We start from the raw sequence: 22,082 nt of genomic DNA, 5'->3' as shown, positions 1-22,082 counted from the left end.
TAGACAACAGCCAGCAAACACACAGCATAATTATGTATGGTAATAAGTGCTATGACAATAATAAAACTGGTCAATGCAGTATTGGCTTGGAGTGGAGTGGTCAGGAGAGGCTCCAGATCTCACTCAAGCTAAACAAGAGTGATGAGAGCTGGTTTCTGGAAGGGCTGGCCAGGGGTTCCAGACAGAGGGTAAGGCAAACGTAGGGGCTGAGGCAAGGAAGAAGCAGGCTGTGGTCCAGGGACAGAGGGAAAGGAAAGGCCGTGGCCTGTTAGAAACCGGGCAACAGGAGGTGAGCAGCAGGCAGGTGAGCCAGTGAAGCCTCATCTGTATTTACAGCCGTTCCCCGTTGCTCACGTTACCTGCCTGAGCTCCACCTCCTGTCAGATCAATGGTGGCATCAGATTCTCACAGGAACGTGAACCCTGTTATGAACTGTGCGTGCAAGGGATCTAGGCCGTGCGCTCCTTGTGAGAATCTAATGCCTGATGATCTGCCACTGTCTCTCATCACCCCCACAGGGGACCGTCTAGTTGCAGGGAAAACAAGCTCAGGGCTCCTACTCATTCTACATTATGGCGATTTGTATAATTATTTCATTATATGTTGCCATATAGTAATAGAAATAAAGTGCACAATACATGGAATATACTTGAATCATCCCGTAAACCAACCCCTACTCCAGGTCTGTGGAAAAATTATCTTCCACAAAACGAGTCCCTGGTGCCAGAAAGGTTGGGGACCACTGATAGTGTCCAGATTTAACTGTAGTTTATTCTGATTTTATTCAACTTTTTCTTCCACTGGATTATTCCCATCAGTATAAAACCTTAATACATTATTTTTTCTCTTGAACAAAACAACCAAAACCTCCTGGGGCCCCAATTCTCTGCACAATCTACTGTTGTCTTTCTTTGCTTCCTTTCAGAGCAGAGCTCTTCAAAGTTGTCTCACTGTCTCCCATATCTCTCCCCCATCCTTTCTTTTCCTAAAAGCTTTTCATTTAGAGAAGGTCCAAGAATAGTTCAATACGCTCTCCAATATCCATCGTATATATTCGCTAGTTACTATCTTTTGACCCCATTTGCTTTGACACTTTTTCTGTCGACACATGCTGGGTTTTTCTTGATCTATTTGAAAGTAAATCTCATGATATTTTACCTGTAAATACTTTTTCATGGATCTGCTTAAAAATAAGAATATTCTCTTTGAAAGCCACAATATAGAGATCAAACACAGGAAATTTAACATTGAAAATATAACCCATATTCAAATTTTACCATCTGTCCCCAAAATGTTCTTTCGAAAATTTCACCTTAAAATTTCATGCGGCGAGACTCGCTTTTTTTGTTGTATAGTTCTCAGTTCTGATAAATGAATGCAGGCACATAACCACTCTGGCAATCAAGATATGAGACAGTTCCACCACCTCCAAAAATTCCTCCAGGCCTGTGTAGTTAACTCTTCTCACCGCCCCAGAAACGACTGATCTGTTTTGTTACTATAGTTTGGCCTTTTCCAGAATATCATATAATTGGGAATATACAGCATGTAAGTCTGGTTTCTTTCATGTACACGTAGTGATTTTGACAGTCATGGATGTTGTCATGTGTATCAGTAGTTTGTTCCTTTTTATTGCTAAGTAGTATTCCATTGTATGGATGTACCACAGTTTGTTCATTTACTGGCTGAAGAACATTTGGGTTGTTTCTAGTTTTTAGTGATTATGACTCAAGCCTCTGTAAACATTGGTGTCAGAGTTTTTGTGTGAACATAAGTTCTTTTTTCTCTGGAGTACATAAGGAATAGGATTACTCATTTGTATGGTAAATATATGTTTAACTTTAAAATAAACTCCTAAACTGTTTTCCAGGTTATACATTTTTATATTCCCACTAGCAGCGTATGAGAGTTCCGATTTCTCCACATCCTTGTTAGCTCTTGGCATTGTCCTTCAAATTTTCTGGTTTTAATTTGTTTTTCTCTAGTGACTTACGACATTTAGCATGTTTCCATGTGCTTATTTACCATCTGTGTAGCTTATTTGACGAAGTGTGAAAATCTTTGGCCCATCTTTGGGAAGTGAGTTGTTTGCTTTCTTATTATGGATTATTATTAGGTCTTTATATATTCTGGATACAAGTCCTTTAGCAGATGTGTGACTTGCAAATAGTTTCTCCCAGTCTGTGGCTTTTCATTTTCATTCTCTTAATAGTGTCTTTCAAAGAGTAGAATTTTAAAATCTTGGTGAAGTCCAGGATATTAACTTTTTCTTTTATGGGTGGTACTTTTGATGTTGTACCTAAGAACACTTAAATGTTCTTAGATCTAAGGTCACAAAGATGTTCTCATGTTTTTTGCAGAAGTTTTATGATTTTCTGTTTTATATGTATATTTTACATGATCCATTTCGAGTTAAATTTTTTTATTTTTTTGTAAATAAGTGAGGAATGAGTCGAGGTTATTTTTACATGGAGGGGTCCAGTTTTTCCAGCACTGTTTGTTGAAAGACTATCTTTTCATCACTGAATTGTCCTTGTACTTTTGTTAAAATCAATTGATTAGATTTGTATGAGTCTATTCTTGGACTCTGTATTCTTTTCTACTGATCCATGTGACTGTGCTTTTACCAACATCACATTATCTTGATTGGGTTTTCTGTCTTTTTTTTTTTTTGAGACAGGGTCTGGCTGTGTCACCCAGGTTGGAGTGCAATGATATGATCTCAGCTCGCTGCGGCCTCCCAAGTAACTGGGACTACAGGCGCATGCCACTGAACCTGGCTAAGTTTTTTCTTTTTTTTGTATTTTTAGTAGAGATGGGGTTTCATCATGTTGCCCAGGCTGGTCTCGAACTCTTGAGCTCAAGTGATCTGCCTGCCTTGGCCTCCCAAAGTGCTGGGATTATAGGTGTGAGCTACCACACCCAGCTCTATCTTGATTATTGTAAACTTATAGTGGGCCTTGAAATCAGATAGTGTGAGTCTTCCAACTTTGTTCTTTTAAAAATTGTTTTGGCTGTTCTAATTCCTTTTCCTTACTAGATACACTTTAGAATCAGCTTGTTGATATCTAACAGTAATCCTGCTGGGATTCTGAGATTTTGATTAGAGTTGAATCTATAAAGCAGTTCAGGTAGAAATGACATTTTAATGATATTGAATTGTCTAATCTGTGAACATAGCATATCTATTTTTTTTTTCTTTTTTTTTTGAGACGGAGTCTCACTTTGTCACCCAGGGTAAAGTGCAGTGGTATGATCTCAGCTTACTGCAACCTCCGCCTCCCAGTCTCAAGCAATTCTCCTGCCTCAGCCTCCCAAGTAGCTGGGACTACAGGCATATGCCGCCACGCCTGGTCAATTTTTTGTTTGTATTTTAGTAGAGAAGGGGTTTCACTGTGTTGTCCGGGCTGGTTGTGAACTCCTGAGCTCAGGCAACCCACCCGTCTCAGCCTCCCAAAGTGCTGGGTTTATAGGCTTGAGCCACTATGCCCGGTCATCTCTCTATTTAGGTTTTCTTTGATTTATTTCATCAGTATTTTGTAGTTTTCAGCATATTTAATGTTTTGTTAGATTTATACCAAAGTATCTCTCTCATAATTTTTGATGCTATTGTAAATTATACTTTTTTAAAGAAATACTTTTCAGCTATTTATTGATAGTATATAAAATATAATTGGTTTTTAAAACATTTAACTTGTATCTTATGACTTAGTCAAACTCACTTATTAGTTCTAAGATCTTTTTCCTAGATTCTTTGGCATTTTCTACTTAGACAATTATGTCTTCTGCAAATAGTGATAGTTTTATTTCTTTCCAATTCATGTGTCTTCTATTTCTTTATTCTTGCCATATTGCACTGGTTTAGGACTTCCAGTTCAATGTTGAATATGCGTGCTAAGAACTGACCTATCTTTACCTTGTTCCCAGTCTTAGGGAGAAAGCATCCTGCTTCTCACCATTACCCATGTGGATTGTAGGTGTTTGGATATTCTCTTTATTAGGATAAGGAAAGTCTTCCCTGCTCCTAGTTGTTAAAAAATTTTATGATAAATGCATGTTGAATTCTATCCATTGATTTTTTTGCATCTGTTGAGACAATCATGTGGTTTTTCTTTTTCAGTCTGTTACTTGTTTGAATCATACCGATTTAAAAATATTGAACCAGTGTTGCATTCCTGGGAGAAGCCCCATTTAGTCATTGTGTGTTACTCTTTTTATATATTACTGGCCTTGCCAAAATCTTATTAAAGAATAATATATCTTCATGAAAGATTTTGGTTTGAGTTTTATTTTATTTTGTAATATCTTTGCTTTTGGTTCAAGGTAATACTGGCCCCACAAACTGAGTTGGGGTGCGTTGCCTCCTCTTTTGCTTTCTGGGAGAGATTGTGTACCATTAGTATTATTTCTTTCTTGAATGCTGGGTAAAATTCTCCAGTGGAAACCATTTAGACCTAGAGTATTTTGTGTTGAAGGTTTGTAACTAAAAAGTCTATTTCTAATAGTTATATGCCTATTTAAATATATATTTCTTCTTGACTGAGCTTTGGTAGTTTATGTCTTTAAAGGATTTATCTATTTTACCTAAATTGTCAAAGCATCAGGTAGAACGTTGTTCCTAATAATCTCTTGTTATCCTTTTTGTGTCTGTAGAGTCTGAAGTGATGCCACCTCATTCCTGATCGCAGGCTTTTGTGTCTTTTCTCTTTTTTCTTAGTCTTTGATCTTTTCAAAGAACTAGCTTTTAGCTTTTGGCTTTATTGACTTTTCACTATTTGTTTTCCATTTTCCATTTCAATTACAGTCATTCACCACATGACATTTTGGTCAACCACAGATGGCATATATGATGGCAGTCCCATAAGATTACAATATTGTAGTTCTACTATACCTTTTCTATGTTAAGATACACAAATACTTACTGGCTGGATATGGTAGCTCATGCCTGTAGTCGTGGCCCTTTGAGAAGCCAAGGCAAGAAGAACCCTTGAGGACAGGTATTCAAAACCAACCTGAACAACATAGCAGACTCCGTATCTACCAACAAAACAAAACAATAGGTACCATTATGTTACAATTGCCTACACTATTCAGTACAATAACATGCTGTACCAGTTTGTAGCATAGCAAGACTCTAGATCTGCCAACAAAACAATACATGCCATTATGTTACAATCGCCTACAGTATTAAGTACAGTAACACACCATACCCGTTTGTACCATAGCAAGACTCCATATCTACCAACAAAACAAGATAATACATACCATTATGTTACAATCGCCTACAGTATTCAGTACAATAACACGCTGTACCAGTTTGTAGCATAGCAAGACTATATATCTACCAACAAAACAATACAATAAGTGCCATTATGTTACAATCACCTACAGTATTAAGTGCAATAACATGCTGTACCAGTTCGTAGCTTAGGAGCAAATGGCTATATCATACAATCTAGGTAAGTAGTAGGCTATACCATGTCTTTGCTTTCAATGGCCATACATATTTTGAGAGGAGAAAAATAGACATCATAATTTTCTAAGTATTTACCATTTCTGTTCCTCTTTCTTCATTCCTGAGTGCTAGATTCAGTATTATTTTCCTTCAGCCTGAAGAGCTTTAATTAGCATTTCTTTTTAAAGCAGTGCTGCTAGTAATATTCTTAGTTTTCCTTCATCTAAGAATATCTTGTCTTCATTCCTGAAAGATTTTTTGCTGGGTATAGAATTCTGAGTTGATATCTCTTTTCTTTCAGTCCTTTAAAGATGCCTGACTGTCTTCTGGACTCCATTTCCCCTGGTGGGAAGTCTGCAGTCATTCAAAGTGATATTCATCTGTATTTAGTGTTTTATTTTTCTTTGGATTCTTTGAAAATTTAAAAAATATTTGGTATTCAGCAGTTGGGTTATACTATGGTTTTCTGGGTGGTTTGCATGGTTTTCTTTGAATTTAGTTTCTATGGGGTGTGCTGAGCTTCCTGGCTTTGTAGATTTGTCTTTGACCAAATTCGGGAAATTTTTAGCCATTATGTCTTTAAAACTTTTCCTGAGCCAATCTTTTTTCTCTCACTTTGAAACTTCAATGACATGAATGTTAGATCTCTTTATATTGCCCCACAGGTCTCTGAAGCTTTGCTCAGTAAATTTTTTCTGTTTTTTAGATTGAATAATTTCTATTGATATTTGAAAATCCCCTTACTCATTCCTCTGTCCTCTCCATTCTACTATGGAGCAGAACTTTTCTTTGTTTTTATTTTTTTGTTGTAAATTGAGAATTTACAATTGTACAAATGCATGGGGTACAACATGATGTTATAATTTATGAATACAAGGTAGAATAAGTAAATCAAGCTGGTTAACACATCCATTACCTCTAATCCTTAACATTATTTGTGATGAGAGCTTTCAAAATTTACTGTCAGCAAATTTGAAACGTACAATACTCTGTTATGAACTGTATTCACCAGGCTATGCAATAGAACTCAAAATATTAATAGCCTTTTTTTTTGTTTCTCGAGACAGGGTTTTACTCCCATTGTCTCTAGGCTGGAGTGCAGTGGCGCAAACTCTGCTTCCAGGGCTCAAGCAATCTTCCCACCTCAGCCTCCTGAGTAGTTGGGACCACAGCACACACCACCACGTCTGGCTAATTTTTTTTGTATTTTTGGGAGAGATGGGGTTTTACCATGTTGCCCAGGCTGGTCTCAAACTGCTGAGCTCAAGTGATCCACCCGCTTTGGCCTCCCAAAGTGCTAGTATTACAGGTGTGAGCCTATGCGCCCAGCCTAAAATTTTAATAGCTTTTTAGGGTAAAAATACTTGAGCATTATGCTGTGAGACTCTGTGTTCTTTTAACATCCCACGGAGAACATTTACTTGGTTGTATTTTAGCCTTCAGTCAACCCTGTTACACGCAGCCTGTAACTCCGTCTTGCCTTTTGTGGGTGGTGATTCCGCTGTGAGTTCAGTACAAAGGCCTGTGCTCTTCTGCCATGGGTGTGTCCCAGCCATGCACAGGTGAGCTGGGACTTGTGCCCGTTCGTATGTAGAATCTGGGGAATCCTGTCTCTGACTGGCTGCCATTTCTTCAGTATTCTTCCCCAACTCTTTGAGTTGCATGGATTCCTTTTCTTGGTCCAGAGAGACAGGATTTCGCTCAGTCTTGGCTGTGCTGGAAACTTGTCTCAGGTCAAAGTTTGAGAGAGGACAGGAAAATAAATAGGAACTTCATCCTCTGCAGGTTGCTTCTCCGAGTTTTGATTCTTTTCAGTCTGCCTATTATTTTTTTCACTCCTTGTCCTCAGGTAGTTGGGTTTTTGTTTGTTTGTTTCTTCATTTTGTCCAGAATTTGTGGTCCTACTCAGTAGGAAAGAAGGCTGAAAGAGGCTTACTCCATCCTGGTGAGCATTAGAAGCCTATGGTAATGTACCTTAATGCTTTTTTTTTTTTTTTTCCTGATCTGGGGTCAGAAAGTGTGCATGGTGTTGGCTGCCATGTCCTTCGGTTTTGAACACTTCTTTACTATTTCATTGTTGTGTATGCTGTGATATTTTTGCAGAGCCTGAGTCAGTTTGGTAGAATCGCTCTCAATGTCTCACCCTTTCTTGAATCAACCTTTTCAAGCTTTTTCTCACCTCTTCAATGGACATGCTTTAGCCAAGGCTGCTGGTAACTTCCATGTTGCTAAATGCAATGGATAGTCCTTTGTCTTCCTCCTAATTTCTCACCCCATTCCATTCTTCCTTTCTTTTTTTTTTTTTTTTTTGAGACGGAGTCTCGCTCTGTCGCCCAGGCTGGAGTGCAGTGGCCGGATCTCAGCTCACTGCAAGCTCCGCCTCCCGGGTTTACGCCATTCTCTCGCCTCAGCCTCCCGAGTAGCTGGGACTACAGGCGCCCGCCATCTCACCCGGCTAATTTTTTGTATTTTTTAGTAGAGACGGGGTTTCACCGTGTTAGCCAGGATGGTCTCGATCTCCTGACCTCGTGATCCGCCCGTCTCGGCCTCCCAAAGTGCTGGGATTACAGGCTTGAGCCACCGTGCCCGGCCCATTCTTCCTTTCTTGAAATACTTTCTCTGCTTGGCCCTGGGACACTGTTCCCTCTGGGCTTCCCGCTCTCCTCCCTGGCCACTCTTACTCAGTCCTCTTCATTGGTGCCTTCCCAAGGCCTGGCCACTAGACCTTAGAGGCCCTCAGGCATGAGTCTTTGTATACACTACATCTCTTTATGATCACTTCCATCCCAACCACTTGATTTGTTTTTTTTTGAGACGCAGTCTCACTCTGTCACCCAGACTGGAGTGCAGTGGCATGATCTCGGCTCACTGCACCCTCCACCTCCTGGGTTCAAGCAATTCTCCTGCCTCAGCCTCCTGAGTAGCTGGGATTACAGGTGCATGCCACCACACCTAGCTAATTTTTCTATTTTTAGGTAGAGATGGGGTTTTGCCATGTTGGCCAGACTGGTCTGAAACTTCTGACCTCAGGTGATCCACCTGCCTTGGCCTTCCAAAGTGCTGGGACTGTAGGCATGAGCCACCTTGCCTGACGTCAACCACTTTCAATTCCATCCATTCAGGAACTCCCAATGACACCATTAGCTCAGACATCTTTACATACATTTAATAGGCACCTCCAACTTAACATGTCCCAAATAAATTTCCTAATTTCCTCCCAAACGCCAAACTGTTCCCCCATGGTCTTTTGCATCATAGTAAATGGATACTTTATTCTTCTAGCTTTTCAGGCTAAAAATTGTGGTGTCTTCCTTCATTCTTCTCCTGGTCTCATATTTCAGTCTATCTGCCTTACTTAGGTATATACAGAATCTGATCACCTTGCACCCTCTTCCTGGCCACCACTTTATCGCAGGCCACCCACACCTTTCACCTTCTGTAATCTTTCTTCTGCTCTCTGCAGTCTATCCTTTCTGTTGGCCAAAATGATCCTTTCACAAGTGAAGTCAGATCATGCTATTCCTCTGGCCAACCCCCCAGTGGCCTCCCACATCTGCAAGCATGATACAAAGATCTACAAGGCCCTTCTCAGATCTCCAGTATCCTCCCTCCACTCACCGTGTCCCTGCTACACAGACCTCCTGGCTGATCCTAGAACTCATCTGACCTTGTCTTCCTCAGGGCCTTTGCACTTGCTGTTCCTTTGGGGTGGAGTGCTTTTCCAGGTATTCATGTGCTTTATTCCCTCACTTCATTCAGTTTTCTGCTCAGATGTCACCCTAGAGAGAGGCCTTTGATGACTGCTCTGCTTAAAGTAACATTGTGCCTCTGTGCCTCTTGAGTTCCCTGTCCTTACCAGGTTTTCTTTTTCTCTGCTGTACTGATCTTCCTTGGCATGCTGTGTTTGTTTTGGTGCTTATGGACGTTCTTTCTTAGTAGAATGTAAACTCCAGAAGGGGAGAAATCGTGCCAGCCCAGAACAGGTTTTATACCTAGGTAGATGCTTATGGGAGTTTGTAGAATTGGTGGCTCAGTAAAAATGCTTTTGCATATACGGATTTTATCTCTGTCCTCAAAGCTGGCTCCTTGGAGCCATCCAGACTTTCTTTTACAGTCATGTGCCAGGGGAAGGATGGCGCCTGCCTCCCACTCTCCTACTCCCAGGCCGGGTCACTTGGGCCACCAACCTGGAGTCCTCTCCCATCCCCTACCCCTGCCATGCGCACCTGGATTCACAGCCCTGGTGGAGATCACTCTGCCAGTGTCTCCCATGACTCCACATGCCAGGGCCGAGAAGCATTTATCAGTCACCTGCTGTCATGGTGCAGAGGGCGTTGTCAGCAGTGGAGCCCGCTTCCCGGAATGTCACGCAGGCAGCCAGTTCTCGGTCACTCTGGATGACTGAGTGTGAGGAATCCATCACTCAGCCTGCCAGGAGGTGAGGCAGGAGGCCGGGCCACCACAGCTCCATCTCCACGCTCCTTCTTGGCTCTCCCCGGGTCTATGTCAGAGCTGATTAAAGGCAGAGAAGCCTGTTCTTTGCCCCACGGCCGGTGACAGCAGGGAGCCGCTGGCCAGGGCCAGGCCATGTTTGTCATGCTCAGTAGTGATGGGTAAATGCAACTGCTGTCCAGAAACGAAGCCAAGCAGATAGCTGGGGGAGCCACAGCCTCAGAATGCTGCCTTCGGCCTGAGCTGCCTTTCTGGAGGCCTCTCTTACGGGAAACACCCATATCCAGTCTGGTCACCCAGTCTGTCTGACAATTTGTATTCTGCAAGATGAGTATATACACCTTTCATTGAATATTACCACACCCCCATACCTGCTGGATTTTTCCCTTTTTTTCTTTTTCTTTTTTTCCACTAGGGCCAGATGTGTTGGCTTACACCTGTAATCCCAGCACTTTGGGAGGCTTAGGTGGGCAGATTGCTTGAGCTCAGGAGTTTGAGACCAGCCTAGGCCGTTCGTTGCCCAGGAAAATTAGCTGGGTGTGGGTGGCTTGCACCTGTAGTCCCAACTACCCAGGAAGCTGATGTGGGAGGATTGCTTGAGCCTAGGAGATTGAGGCTGAAGTGAGATGTGATTGTGCCACTGCCCTCCAGCCTGTGCAAGAGCAAGATCCTGTCTCAAAAAAAATTGTGTTTTTACTCTAGAAAGAATATAGTTGTGGGAATTTGACAAATGCATACAGAAGTGTGCCCAGCTCCACAAACAAGATATAGCATAGTTCTGTCACGGCCCCAGATTCTGCCATGTCCCCTCTGGTCATCCCCTCTCACCACCTGGCAGCTGGCGGCCACTGATCTGATTTTGATCCTTATAGTTTTACCTTCTCCAGAATGCCATGGGAATGAAGTCATACGGTTTGTCGTCTTTGGAGTCGGGCTTCTTTCGGCCTCGGGCATTTGAGATTTATGCATGTATTCACATTATGGTGCATATCGGTTGTTCATTCTGTTTTGTTACCAGGTAATATTCCACTGAATGGAGATTTGTCTGTCCATTCCCTAGCTGAAGGGCTTTGGGGTTGTTTCTAGTTTTTGACCATTAGGAATAAGGCTCTCCAGCTACTATATGTATGTGCATAAAGGTTTTTGTGTGAATGTACGTTTTCATTTCCCTTGAGTTAAATACCTAAGAGGGGAAGTGCAGGTCATACAGTAGGTGTATGTTGAACCTTTTTTTTTTTTTTTTTGGGTGGAGGGGGACAGAGTTTCGCTCTTGTCACCCAGGCTGGAGTGCAGTGGTGCGAACTCGGCTCACTGCAACCTCCACCTCCTGCGTTCAAGCGATTCTCATGCTTCAGCCTCCCGAGCAGCTGGGATTACAGGCATGCGCCACCACGCCCGGCTTTTTTTATTTTTTGTATTTTTAGTAGAGACGAGGTTTCTCCATGTTGGTCAAGCTGGTCTCTAACTCGCAATCTCAGGTGCCCGTCTTGGCCTCCCAAAGTGTGTTGAACCTTTTAAGAAACTGACACACCATTTTCCAGAGTGCTGGTGTCATTTGCCATTCCCACCAGCTGTGCATGAGATTTCCAATTTCTCCACTTCCTTGTCAGCACTTGGTAAGGCTGGTCCTTAATTTCAGTCATTCTAATAGGTAGGTATACAGAAATATCTTGTTGTGATTTTAATTGGCATTTCCCTAATGAGTAATGATGCTGAATACATTTTTATGTGCTTATCTGCCATCCATCTATCTTCTTTGGTGAAGTGACTCTTCAAAGCTTTTGTCCGTTTAAAAAAAATCGGCTTGTTTCTCCTATTACTGGGTTTTGAGAGTTCTGTATTAAATATATGATTTGTAAGTATTTTCTCCCAGTCTGTGGCTTGTCTTTTCATTCTCTTTATAGTAAATAGCGTCTCTGGAAGGATAAAAGTTCCTAAATGTGATGAAGTCCAGTTTATCAATTTCTTCTTTTGTGGGTCAGGCTTCTAATGTTCTAAGGAAACTTTGCCTTCACGGTTTCTCCTACTAGGTGTTCTTTTAGAAGTGTTATGGTTTCAGGTTTTACATTTATTTCTATGATCCATTTTAAGTTAATTTTTTATAAGGTGTGAGATACAGGCTAAGATTCTTTTTTTTGTATGTGGACATCCAATTGTTCTTTGCTATTTGTTGTAAAGACTATCATTTCTCCATTTAATTATTTTTGGACCTTGTCAGAGATCAAACAACACTTGTTTTGTGTGTGAGCCTGTTTCTGGACTTTCTGTTCCATGGATCTATGTGACTATTTTTTTTTTTTTTTAATTTTTATTTATTTATTTTTTGAGATGGAGTCTCACTCTGTCGCCCAGTCTGGAGTGTAGTGGTGCAATCTTGGCTCATTGCAACATCCGCCTCCCAGTTTCAAGCGATTCTTGTGCCTCTGCCTCCCGAGTAGCTGGGATTAAAGGTGCACCACCACGCCGGCTAATTTTTGTCCTTTTAATAGAGATGGGGTTTCATCATGTTGGCCAGGCTGGTCTTGAACTCCTGATGTCAGGGTTATCTGCCCGCCTTGGCCTCCCAAAGTGCTGAGATTACAGGCGTGAACCACCGCACCTGGCCTTGACTATCCTTTTACCAGTAACCCCCACATTGTGTTGGCTACTGTAGCTTTTTAGTAAGTTTGGACATCAGGTAATGACCATACCTACCTTTTCAGCAGGGGGGCTGTTTTTCTCCCCGCTTTACAGATGAAGAAACTGATCACAGTCATGGAATCTTCCTGATAGTCTCCCTTATCAGGTGTTAGATGCTTAGCTCATGTTTAACACCTGATGCCTGATGCCTTTCATGCTTGATGCTCAGGACATCGCCTTTGCAGTCTGGCTTGTGTTTGACTCTTAACTCTGTTTTTGTTAGTTGTATATCCCTGGGAAAGTAATCTTACCCCTCTGTGCCTCAGTTTCTTCATCTATAAGGTGGACGTCACCTGCCTTATACATTGTGGCAGATATTAAATGAGTCCATGTATCAGGTGAAACCATGTGAAATTGCTGATCTCTGACCATTTTCACAGACACAAATGGCAGTTTTACCTAGTCCAACCTCACATGCAAAGTGTTCCTTGTGGTACTGGAGAAAGGGTATGTTCTCCAGAAATGGTCCCTGCAGCTGCTGCCATGCTCACTGATACAATGCCTGCTTCTGCTGCTGTTGCTATGACATTGTTATTACTGAAGGTGGTGGCTCTGAGGCTGATGTTCCATGTTCCTTGTGCCCTCGAATTAGGCAGCCAGTGTCTACAAGGACTTCCCAAGTGCCAAGCTTCTTGCTGAGTCTGCAAAGAGTAATCTAACCCTTTGCAGAGTTGGATCATGGGGCAGGAGTGCTCTCCTTAGGATACATGTGTGTGCAGAGTGCAGCGGGAGGAGCTTGAGTGGGCAGGAGGGGTGGGTGCCACTTCCTGGACGTGGCCCATTAAGGGAGCCTGGTAGGGTGATTGGGAATTTGGGATGGGGAGAGTGTTCCAGGCTCAGGTAATGGCTTGTGCAAAGGCTTGGAGGGGTCAGTGGACAAACTTCAAAGGGAGCAGGGGGAAGGACAAGCAGGGGGAAGCTGCTTATGGTGGCGTAGGCTGCCTGCACAACTAACCCCATCCTTTGCATCCACAGGTCCCACCGGCCTCTGCCTCCGCCATGGCTGCAAGAACCGTTATCATTGACCACGGGTCTGGCTTTTTGAAGGCTGGCACGGCTGGCTGGAATGAGCCTCAGATGGTCTTCCCGAACATCGTGAACTACCTACCGTGCAAGGAGAACCCTGGCCCCAGCTACGCCCGGAGGCGCGTGAGCCTGGGCATCGACATTTGCCATCCTGACACCTTTAGCTACCCCATCGAGCGGGGCCGCATCCTCAACTGGGAGGGCGTGCAGTACCTCTGGTCATTTGTGTTGGAGAACCACAAACGGGAGCACGAGGTCCCCCCTGTGATCATCACGGAGACCCCCTTGAGAGAGCCTGCGGACCGAAAGAAGATGTTGGAGGTGAGGCCTTCTGGGGGCTGCTCCCACTTGGGAGCGGGAAACAGACTGACACTATGTCTGGACTGATTGGGCACCAGGAATTCTGCTTTTTAAGATAAATTGCCAACTGAGTGTTGTGGCTTATGCCTGTAATCCCAACACTTTGGGAGTCCCCAGTGGGTGGGCAGATCGCTTGAGTCCAGGAGTTCAGGACCAGCCTGGGCAATACAGTGAGACCCCGTCTCTACAAAAAATGCAAAAATTAGCCAGGCGTAGGGTGCATGCTTGTGGTCCCAGCTACCTGGGAGGCTGAGGTGGGAGGATCACTTGAGCCTGGGAGGTCGAGAATAGAGTGAACTGAGGTCATGCCACTACACTCTAGCCTGGGCAACAGAGCAAGGCCCTGTTTCAAAAAAAAAAAAAAAATTAGAAACCAACAAATTGCCCCACAAACGTTTTCCAAGAGCCTAGTGAGTGCCTGGTGTGCCTCTAAACAAGGGAGCTCATGGAGGCCCCACCTGCAAACGGACATGTAGCAACCAAAGTGCTCAGTGGAAAGGGGGTTGTTACCAGGGAGAAAGACGTGGGACTATTTGCTTATGGATTCCATAATTGTTGATATAGGCCATGTTCTAGCCCTCAGTAGAGCTTCCATGAAGGAGTTGACAAATAATTCCAGATAGTGATGAGTTCTAGAACCGTAATGAAATGGGATCATGGTGGACTGTTGGGGGTGGAGAACCTGTTTGAAGAGAGTACTCAGGAAGGGCTTCTCCGACGGAGGTGATTTCAGCAGCAAGAGTGGCAAGAGGCAAGTAGGATGGTGAGGCTGGCGGAGGGTGGGCCTTGTAGGCCTGGTAGGCTGTGGGTAGTGCTTGGATTCTACTCTAAATCAAGGATTGGCAACCCAGTGAGCCAAATCCGGCCCACCACCTATTTTGTAAATAAAGTTTTATTGGAACATAGCCGCACCCATTCATTTATATATTGTGTAAGACAGGGGAGGAAAGAAAAAAGAAAATATGCTCATTGCCTGGTAGGCAAAGCCCTATTATTATTTTTTAAATAAAAACTTTCCAAACATCAAGACAAAACAGGAATTCTGATATTTAGGGTTTGGCAGAGCGTGCTTTCATACTACAGCATCTGAGTTAAGTCGTTGCAGCAGAGACTGTTTGAGACCATACATCAAGTTAAAGGCTAAAATATTTACTATCGTAGATTTGTTAAATAAAATGCATGATGTCCTAGTTAGACTTGAGTTTCAGATAAATGACAAATAATGTCTTAGTATTTAAGTATGGTTCATATTGCATGGGGCATACTTACACTATAATATTATTTATTATTGATCTGACAGTCATATGTAACTGGGCGTCCTGTAGTTTTATATGCTGAATTTGGCAACCCTTACTGTCTATCCCCTTTACAGAAATGCTTGCCAGCCACTGCTCTAAGTGAATAGGAAGTTCCTGGGGAGTTTTAAATGGAGAGTTTTAAATGGGGGAGTCGTATCTGATTTTCTATTTGAAAAAGAGGACCTTGGCTGCTATTTTGAGAAATGGCTGGTGGGGGGATAATTTTCTGAGAGTAATAATGGAGACAGCCCCCTCCCACTGAGGGGAGATGACAGGCTTGTGGGGGCTTGAAGCGGTGAGTAAGTGGTTGGGGCCACAGAAGGATTGACTGTTGTGATCTTTCTGCTTCTATGGGAGTAGAACCTTGGGAAGGCAGCCAGAGCTGAAGAATGGGGGGCAGGGAGACTTTGTAAAGATTCAGGGGTTGAGGGGCAGGGGGAGAAAACCAGCCCAGGGTCTTTGGCAAACCGTAAATATCCAAATTCCAGGTTTGTCTTGACGTTTGTAAGGTTTTTATTTAAAAAAAAAGAATAAATAAGGCTTTTGCTCCCAGGCAGTGAGCATCTTTCCCTTTTTTTCTTTTCTCTTTCATTTTCTTTCCTTTTTCATTCTTTCCACCCATTTGTCTTTTTTCTTGTCTGTCTTATCTTTCTTGTCTGTCTGTCTTTCTAGTCTTCCTCCACTTTTCGGAGGCAGTGGTGAATATGCAACACTTGTTTCTTTTCTAATCTGTTCTTCCTTCTTCTAAAGAGTAGGTTCAGGCTGCGCATGTGACCCGTGGCCATGTCGCTCCTGCAGCCAGTCCCAGAACCATTTCTTGCAGCCACAGAGCTCTTCTCACCTCTCCACCAAAGTGATCTTCTGAATGGCCATGACCAGACAAGCTCCTGAGGGCAAACCCAGCTCCCCTTCTAATCCTTTAGAGCTGCTGCTTTATCCTCACTGCATGAGCTCCAGGGTCCCTGGGCGCAGTATCCTGGGGCAGCCCGAGAGTCCCCGGAGGACGTGGCTCTGTGCTGACTTCAGCTTTGACTGCTGAGCAGGCTGGGGGAAATGCACTGAGTGAATTCTCCCTTGTTGCAGATCCTGTTGAGTTGCTGCATGTCCCATCCGTTCTCCTGGCCGACCAGCTGCAGATGTCCCTGTATGCCTCTGGCCTCCTGACTGGAGTGGTGGTTGATTCTGGCTATGGCCTGACCCGCGTGCAGCCTTTCCACCAGGGCCGCCCCTTGCCCGCCAGTGGCAAGACGCTGGAGTTCGCCGGCCAGGATCTCTCCGCCTATCTCCTCAAGAGCCTCTTTAAGGAAGATTGCGATAGACGCAGCCTGTTTCAGCTGGAGACGGTCGCCATTACTCAGATGAACAAGTGCTACGTGCCGCAGAATCTGGGGGAGGCCCTGGACTTTCGTGAGAGGCAGAAGAGTGGTTTGGATGAGAGCAACACCTATCAGCTCCCAGACGGCTCCCGCGTGGAGCTGACCCCCATGCAGCGGGTGGCTCCTGAGATGTTCTTTAGCCCGCAGGTGTTCGAGCAGCCAGGGCCCAGCATCCCACGGGCCATCGTGGAATCCGTGGAGTCCTGCGAGACTTCCCTGCGCCCCCTGCTGGTCTCCCATGTGATGGCCTGTGGGGGCAACACCCTCTATCCCGGGTTCACAAAGCGCCTGTTGGGGGAGCTGATGGGGGATGGTGTCTCTTCCACCAAGGCCACAGTCTGGGCGGGTTCCAATAGAAACTTCAGTGTCTGGCTAGGAGCGTCCGTGGTGGCTCACCTTTCTACCTACCAGTCTGAGTGGATGTCCCAAGAGGAGTATGGTGAGCATAGGAGGATGTGACCCTACTGGCTCTCTCCTGAGAGTGGGCTCCTGTTAGATGGGCACGGGCAGATTAATTTTAGCAAAATGTTCTGAGTGGTGGTAGAATGAGGTGAGGTGGGGTGAGCTGGCTTTGGAATTCTGGGGGCATAAGTGTATTTTTTAGGTTCTAAGGTTTTATCTTGTTGCAAGAGTGGGACCTACCCAAGGGGAAAGACAAGATGTCATCCTTGGAAACCCTGCAGGGGATGGTTTTTCCAGGGTGGCCTGTCATTGGAGTATGAGTGGCTGACTGCCATCTCCATGCCCGAGAGCCACTGGTTTTTCATTGACATTTCCCTTGGTTTGTCTCATTCTTCTTGGTTGAGTAGGTTTTAACTGGGGTAACACTTCTGCTAGGAGTCCCAATTATTTTTGACTAGGGGATGGGGAAGAGTTGACATTTTTGGTCCTACAGGCCCTTTCTGACCAGGGAGGCATTTCTGCAGGTGAGCCTGGGATGCCCTTGCCACCTGTGGTTGGACCTTGTTTTATGTCTGCAAATAAACAACTTGTTTGGAAGCAGCGCTGCCTCCTGTGATGGATGGGGGTAGGGTGGGCGGCCCCTTGGGGAGTCTCAGGGAGTATAAGTGTGAGAGAGCCAGGTAGGGGCCAGGGCGGGCCCTGAAGTGTCTGGGGCCTGTGAACAGTGGCTGCCACTGAGCCAAATAGGCAAGGGTCTGGACCCCATGTTCTTCCACTGACACATTCTATCCATCCATCCCAGGTGTCCCAATATTCTGTTTAAAGTTTTCTTTCTTACTTGTATTTGTTTGATATATATCTGATGAATATTCAGGTACCTACCGTGTTTTAGGAGCTGTGCTGGACACTGGAGACTTGAGGTGAGAAAGATGTACAAGGTTTCTGGTTTCAAGCTTACAGCATCCTGTGGGATCTATTGTAGACAGCACATATGTAAATATTTCTGATGATGAAGAATGAAATGAATCAAATGTGACACGGTCATGTGATCTGGAGGTGGAGGGATGGCCACTTTCAATGGAGTGGACTGAGAGGAGGTTGCTAGGGACCATCAGTAACTGTATTCTCTCCTTCCATGGCGCACTGAGGCAATGCTCCCAAGTCCTCAGCAGTTATATAGGGCCAGGTGGCTGAGTTCTGGCCCATTTGGCATGCATCTGACCTTAAAAAGACCCCTTCACAGCCTGCGGAATGGGTCAATGGGGAGGATGTGTAAGCCTTAGGGGATGGCAAGAGATGGCAAGAGTTGCAGATGGAAGAAGCCTGAGTGCCTGGGTGGAACAGAAACCCCTGCCCAACCCCACCAACACTAGCCTGTGACATGAGGAATCTATGTTCAGCCAGTGAGAGTGTGGGTCTGTTTGTTACAGCAACTGTTTTGCTTACTCTGACTAATACAGAGAAAGGAGCCACAATATGCAATTTATTTAATGAAATGTGTTTTCTGTTAAGTGCCAGAACTGGGGTTTGAACCCAGCCTGGGCTCTCAACCACAGTGTTATCCAGTGATTTCTGAAAGGGATTCTTGGCTCCTTAATGTTAAGAGCTGGAATAGAGTAACAAGTGTAGTTTGGAAGACTGGAGCTCAAGGAACCCAGATGTCTCAGGGCAAGTAGAAGAAGATTTGGAGGGCAGAGTCCAGCTCACCTTGTCTTTGAATACGTGAGCCATATTCTCATGTGTCTGCTCCCACAGTTGAAGCATCAGCAGTCCCCAGGGAAAAGAGTGGGAGCCTGGAATAACAACAGAGTGGTCAGTTCTTAGACCAACTGAGAACCAGCCTGGTGCAAGCCCCAGACTTGGTGTCAGATTGAGTTTCAGGGTGGCCCTATCACGAACTGAGCTGCCTTGGGCAAGTTATTTAACCTCTTTGAGTCTATCAAGTATAAAATAGGAAGTAATAACCACCTCCTGTCAGAGATTTGGGGTTGAAGACAAGCTAAGATAGGGGATGAGAACTCACTTTGAAGCTATGATGTGCTAGTGAGGTAAGAGAAGTGACTTTCAAGTTTTTAAGTTGTCACTCGCCTATTAAACATGAGTGTTGATAACAATGGCAGCTACCATCACTTGCCAAGCATTGTGGTGAGAGCTTTACAAATGGAGTCACATTTAATCCTCACGTGCACACTGTGAAATGAGTGATGTTTGTCCCCACTTGCAAATAAGAAAACCAAAGATTAGTGATGTTAAGCACTTGTTCAAGTTCACACTCAAGTTCAAGCTAATCATGATTTGTCAGAGTTAGGAATGGATTCAGCATGCCTAGAACACTAGGCTAAAAGTGGCCGAAACAGATTTATTTGTCTCAGGCAACCAGTAGACACTCCAGGGGAACAGTGTCAAATCTACAGCACCAAGGTCTCTCTTTATCTTTCCATTTCTCCACTTTCAGTGTGTAGGCTTGTTGGGTTGTGGTCACAAAACGGCTGTGGCAGCTCCAGGCATCACCCCCTGTATTTCCTGCAGGAAAAGGAAGCATGAAGAGAGTGTCTCATCTGGGTCTGTCACTTGCTATTAGAAAGTTGTCATCCAGCAGATTTCTGTTTGGCTCATTACTTGGAGGTAGCTGAAAGAGGTGACACGCAGGTATTGAGTGAGCTGATCCACAATGTTCGTTCCTTGGCAGAGGAGAGCTTTGAATCTACGTCTGTCCGTACTAAAGCCTGTGTTATCACCGACAGTGGCAGGCTGCCTTCTCAGCTTTCTCGGCCTTCTTGGTTCCTTTGGCCTGAGATGCAGATGTATTGATTTTCCCAGGCTTGTGTGAAAGCTGCTTTTGGATAGCAGTCGAGGCGTGGGCACCCTGGGCAGCAGTCTTTGCATTTGAAACCCCTATGTTTGTACACACCTGAGCCTTAAAAGGCAGAAGTGGGGGCAGCTTAGAAATGTAGGACAAGGAAAAGGAGGGCCTGGAGGGGAGATGGGCAAGGGGCGTTTTCTTTCCTTATTTAGCTCTGGGCAACCGTCATCAGAACCCTTTTCCTCATTTCATTCTGAATGTAACATTTAACCTTTCTGTTCAAGCATCAGATCTGGCTGCCTAGTGTATAATTATGAACTTTTCTTCACTTTTTCTCCCCCCTCCCACACCCCCAAAGCTTTTAAAACTCCCTTGTTGGGTACCATCTCTCTCCTCCGACTCTCCAATTAAATTAAAAATAGCAGCTCCATGGGCTGTGCAGGGCCATCAACCTAATGCGGAACTGTTGGCACGTCAGGCCTGGTGGGGTGGCACGTGGTGCCCAGAAGATGCCTGCCGGGCTCCAGCAAGGCCTGGCAGCTGCTCAGAGCTTGGGGAGGCTCATCCTCTGCGAGGGGTCTGGGCTGTCTGCCAGGGGCAGCCAGGTGCAGGGGGGAAGGAGGCAGGGTCTTGGCAGCTGGGTCAGGGGCTGGGTGGGGCTGGCAGAGGGGACAAAGGGAAAGAGCCCCCAGGCGACCCATCCCCATTTCTGAGGATACAGTTCTGCCAATTTCTGCTGCCCAGGCTGGGGCTTAGTACCCTTGCATCTGGGTGTGGGTAGGCTTCGGGTGCCTGAGTTCCCCAGGATAACCCTGGCAGAAGGTTTAGGTTCTGCTGATGCTGATAACCAAGTCAGCATGACACTGAGCATCCTCCTGCCTCTAGAGGAGAAGTGTATGGCCTCTCCCACCTCCACGGCCCTTTCTTAGACAGATGGTGAAAATGGACAAGTGCATGAGCTCTGAAGCCAGACTCCATGGACTGCAGTCCCCGCTATGCTGCTTTCTGGTTCTCCTAACCTCCCTTTGCCTCACTTTGCCTCTCTGTAAAGTGGGCATAACAAAGATGCCTACCTCAGTGTGGCTTTGATGATTACCATATAGTTGTAATGAGTTAACATACATTAAACACTAAGCAAGCTCCAGTCACATGAAGGTTAGCTATTATTTCATACATACCAGCCTCTATCGGCCAAGTCCTTAGGCACACACTTGGCTCATTTTATTTTTACGTGGTCACAGACAGATACATGCTAGTGATACAACATGATTAAAACATCATAAAGCGCTGGCTTAGTTTCCCTGGGGGAAGGCATTGCAGGGTAATTTCTTTTCTTGTCTGAATGTTGTGGTCTGAATGTGTCCCTACAAAATTCGTGTTGAAACCTCATCCCCATTGTGGTGGTGGTAAAAAGGTGGGGCCTTTTCGGAAGTGATTGTCATGAGGGTTCTGTCCTCATGAATGGGACTAATTCTCCATAAAAGAGGACCTTGGCTGCCTGGCTCTCCACTCTTCCACAATGCGAGAGCACAGCATTCGTCCCTTCTGGAGGATGTAGCGATAAGATAAGGTCTTGGAATCAGAGAGGGGACCCTCACCAGACACCACATCTGTGGGTGCCTTGATCTCGACCTCCTGACCTGTGAGCCAAACATTTCTAATCTTTGTAGATTATGTAGTCTGTGGTATTTTGCTATGGCAGCAGGAACAGACTAAGACATGGAGTGATGAAGTAGAATCGCATTCTGGACACGGACGTATCACAGATATCGGGGGTACCTGGCACCGGGGAGAGGTAGACAGCCAGAGGTGTCCTCTGTTGGAAGTGATGCCTGAGGCGGCTCTTGCCAGAGGAACAGGACTTTGCAGATGCTGTTCCTTTTGTTTGGAATGCTTGCTCCCACTGCCACCCCCATGGTTGCCTTTGACACCCTGGTATGGGGGGTTAAATAGATGGAACATTTGGAATGGCTGGGGAATGAGGGGAGGGAAGGATGAAGGTGGTTGTTGACAGGCTCAGCTCTTGAAGGACATCGGGGTCACACCAAGGACAGACTTGTAGCGGAATTGTGATATCACCGGAGAATGCAGGGCTCTGGGTGTAGCTCGGAGAATAGGGGCTCAGAGAGGGATCAGACAAGAGTGGTAACATACACCATAAAATAGGTATTTCACTAGACTCTAGGCTAACAATTCTGTATTGCCTGGGACCTTGTTCCCTTCTGATGTCT

General features: G+C 44.9%; 1 protein-coding gene across 1 annotated transcript in view; it reads left to right on the top strand.

Annotated features, from left to right (window-relative positions):
• The window catches only part of ACTL8 (actin like 8), a 32,159-nt gene extending 14,511 nt beyond the window's left edge, over positions 1–17,648 (top strand). Inside the window, exons 2-3 of the mRNA XM_033228885.1 lie at positions 13,562–13,933; positions 16,314–17,648. Of these exons, the coding sequence (XP_033084776.1) occupies positions 13,562–13,933; positions 16,314–17,105 (1,164 nt within the window). The 3' untranslated portion in view covers positions 17,106–17,648. The remainder of the gene's footprint in view (positions 1–13,561; positions 13,934–16,313) is intronic.
• Positions 17,649–22,082: the final 4,434 nt, after the last annotated feature.

This window comes from Trachypithecus francoisi, unplaced genomic scaffold, assembly GCF_009764315.1.
Source record: "Trachypithecus francoisi isolate TF-2019V2 unplaced genomic scaffold, Tfra_2.0 Lachesis_group12, whole genome shotgun sequence".
NCBI classification, from domain to species: Eukaryota; Metazoa; Chordata; class Mammalia; order Primates; family Cercopithecidae; genus Trachypithecus; species Trachypithecus francoisi.
Note: the sequence above shows the minus strand (reverse complement) of the source record. Positions and strands in the feature narration are given on the sequence as shown.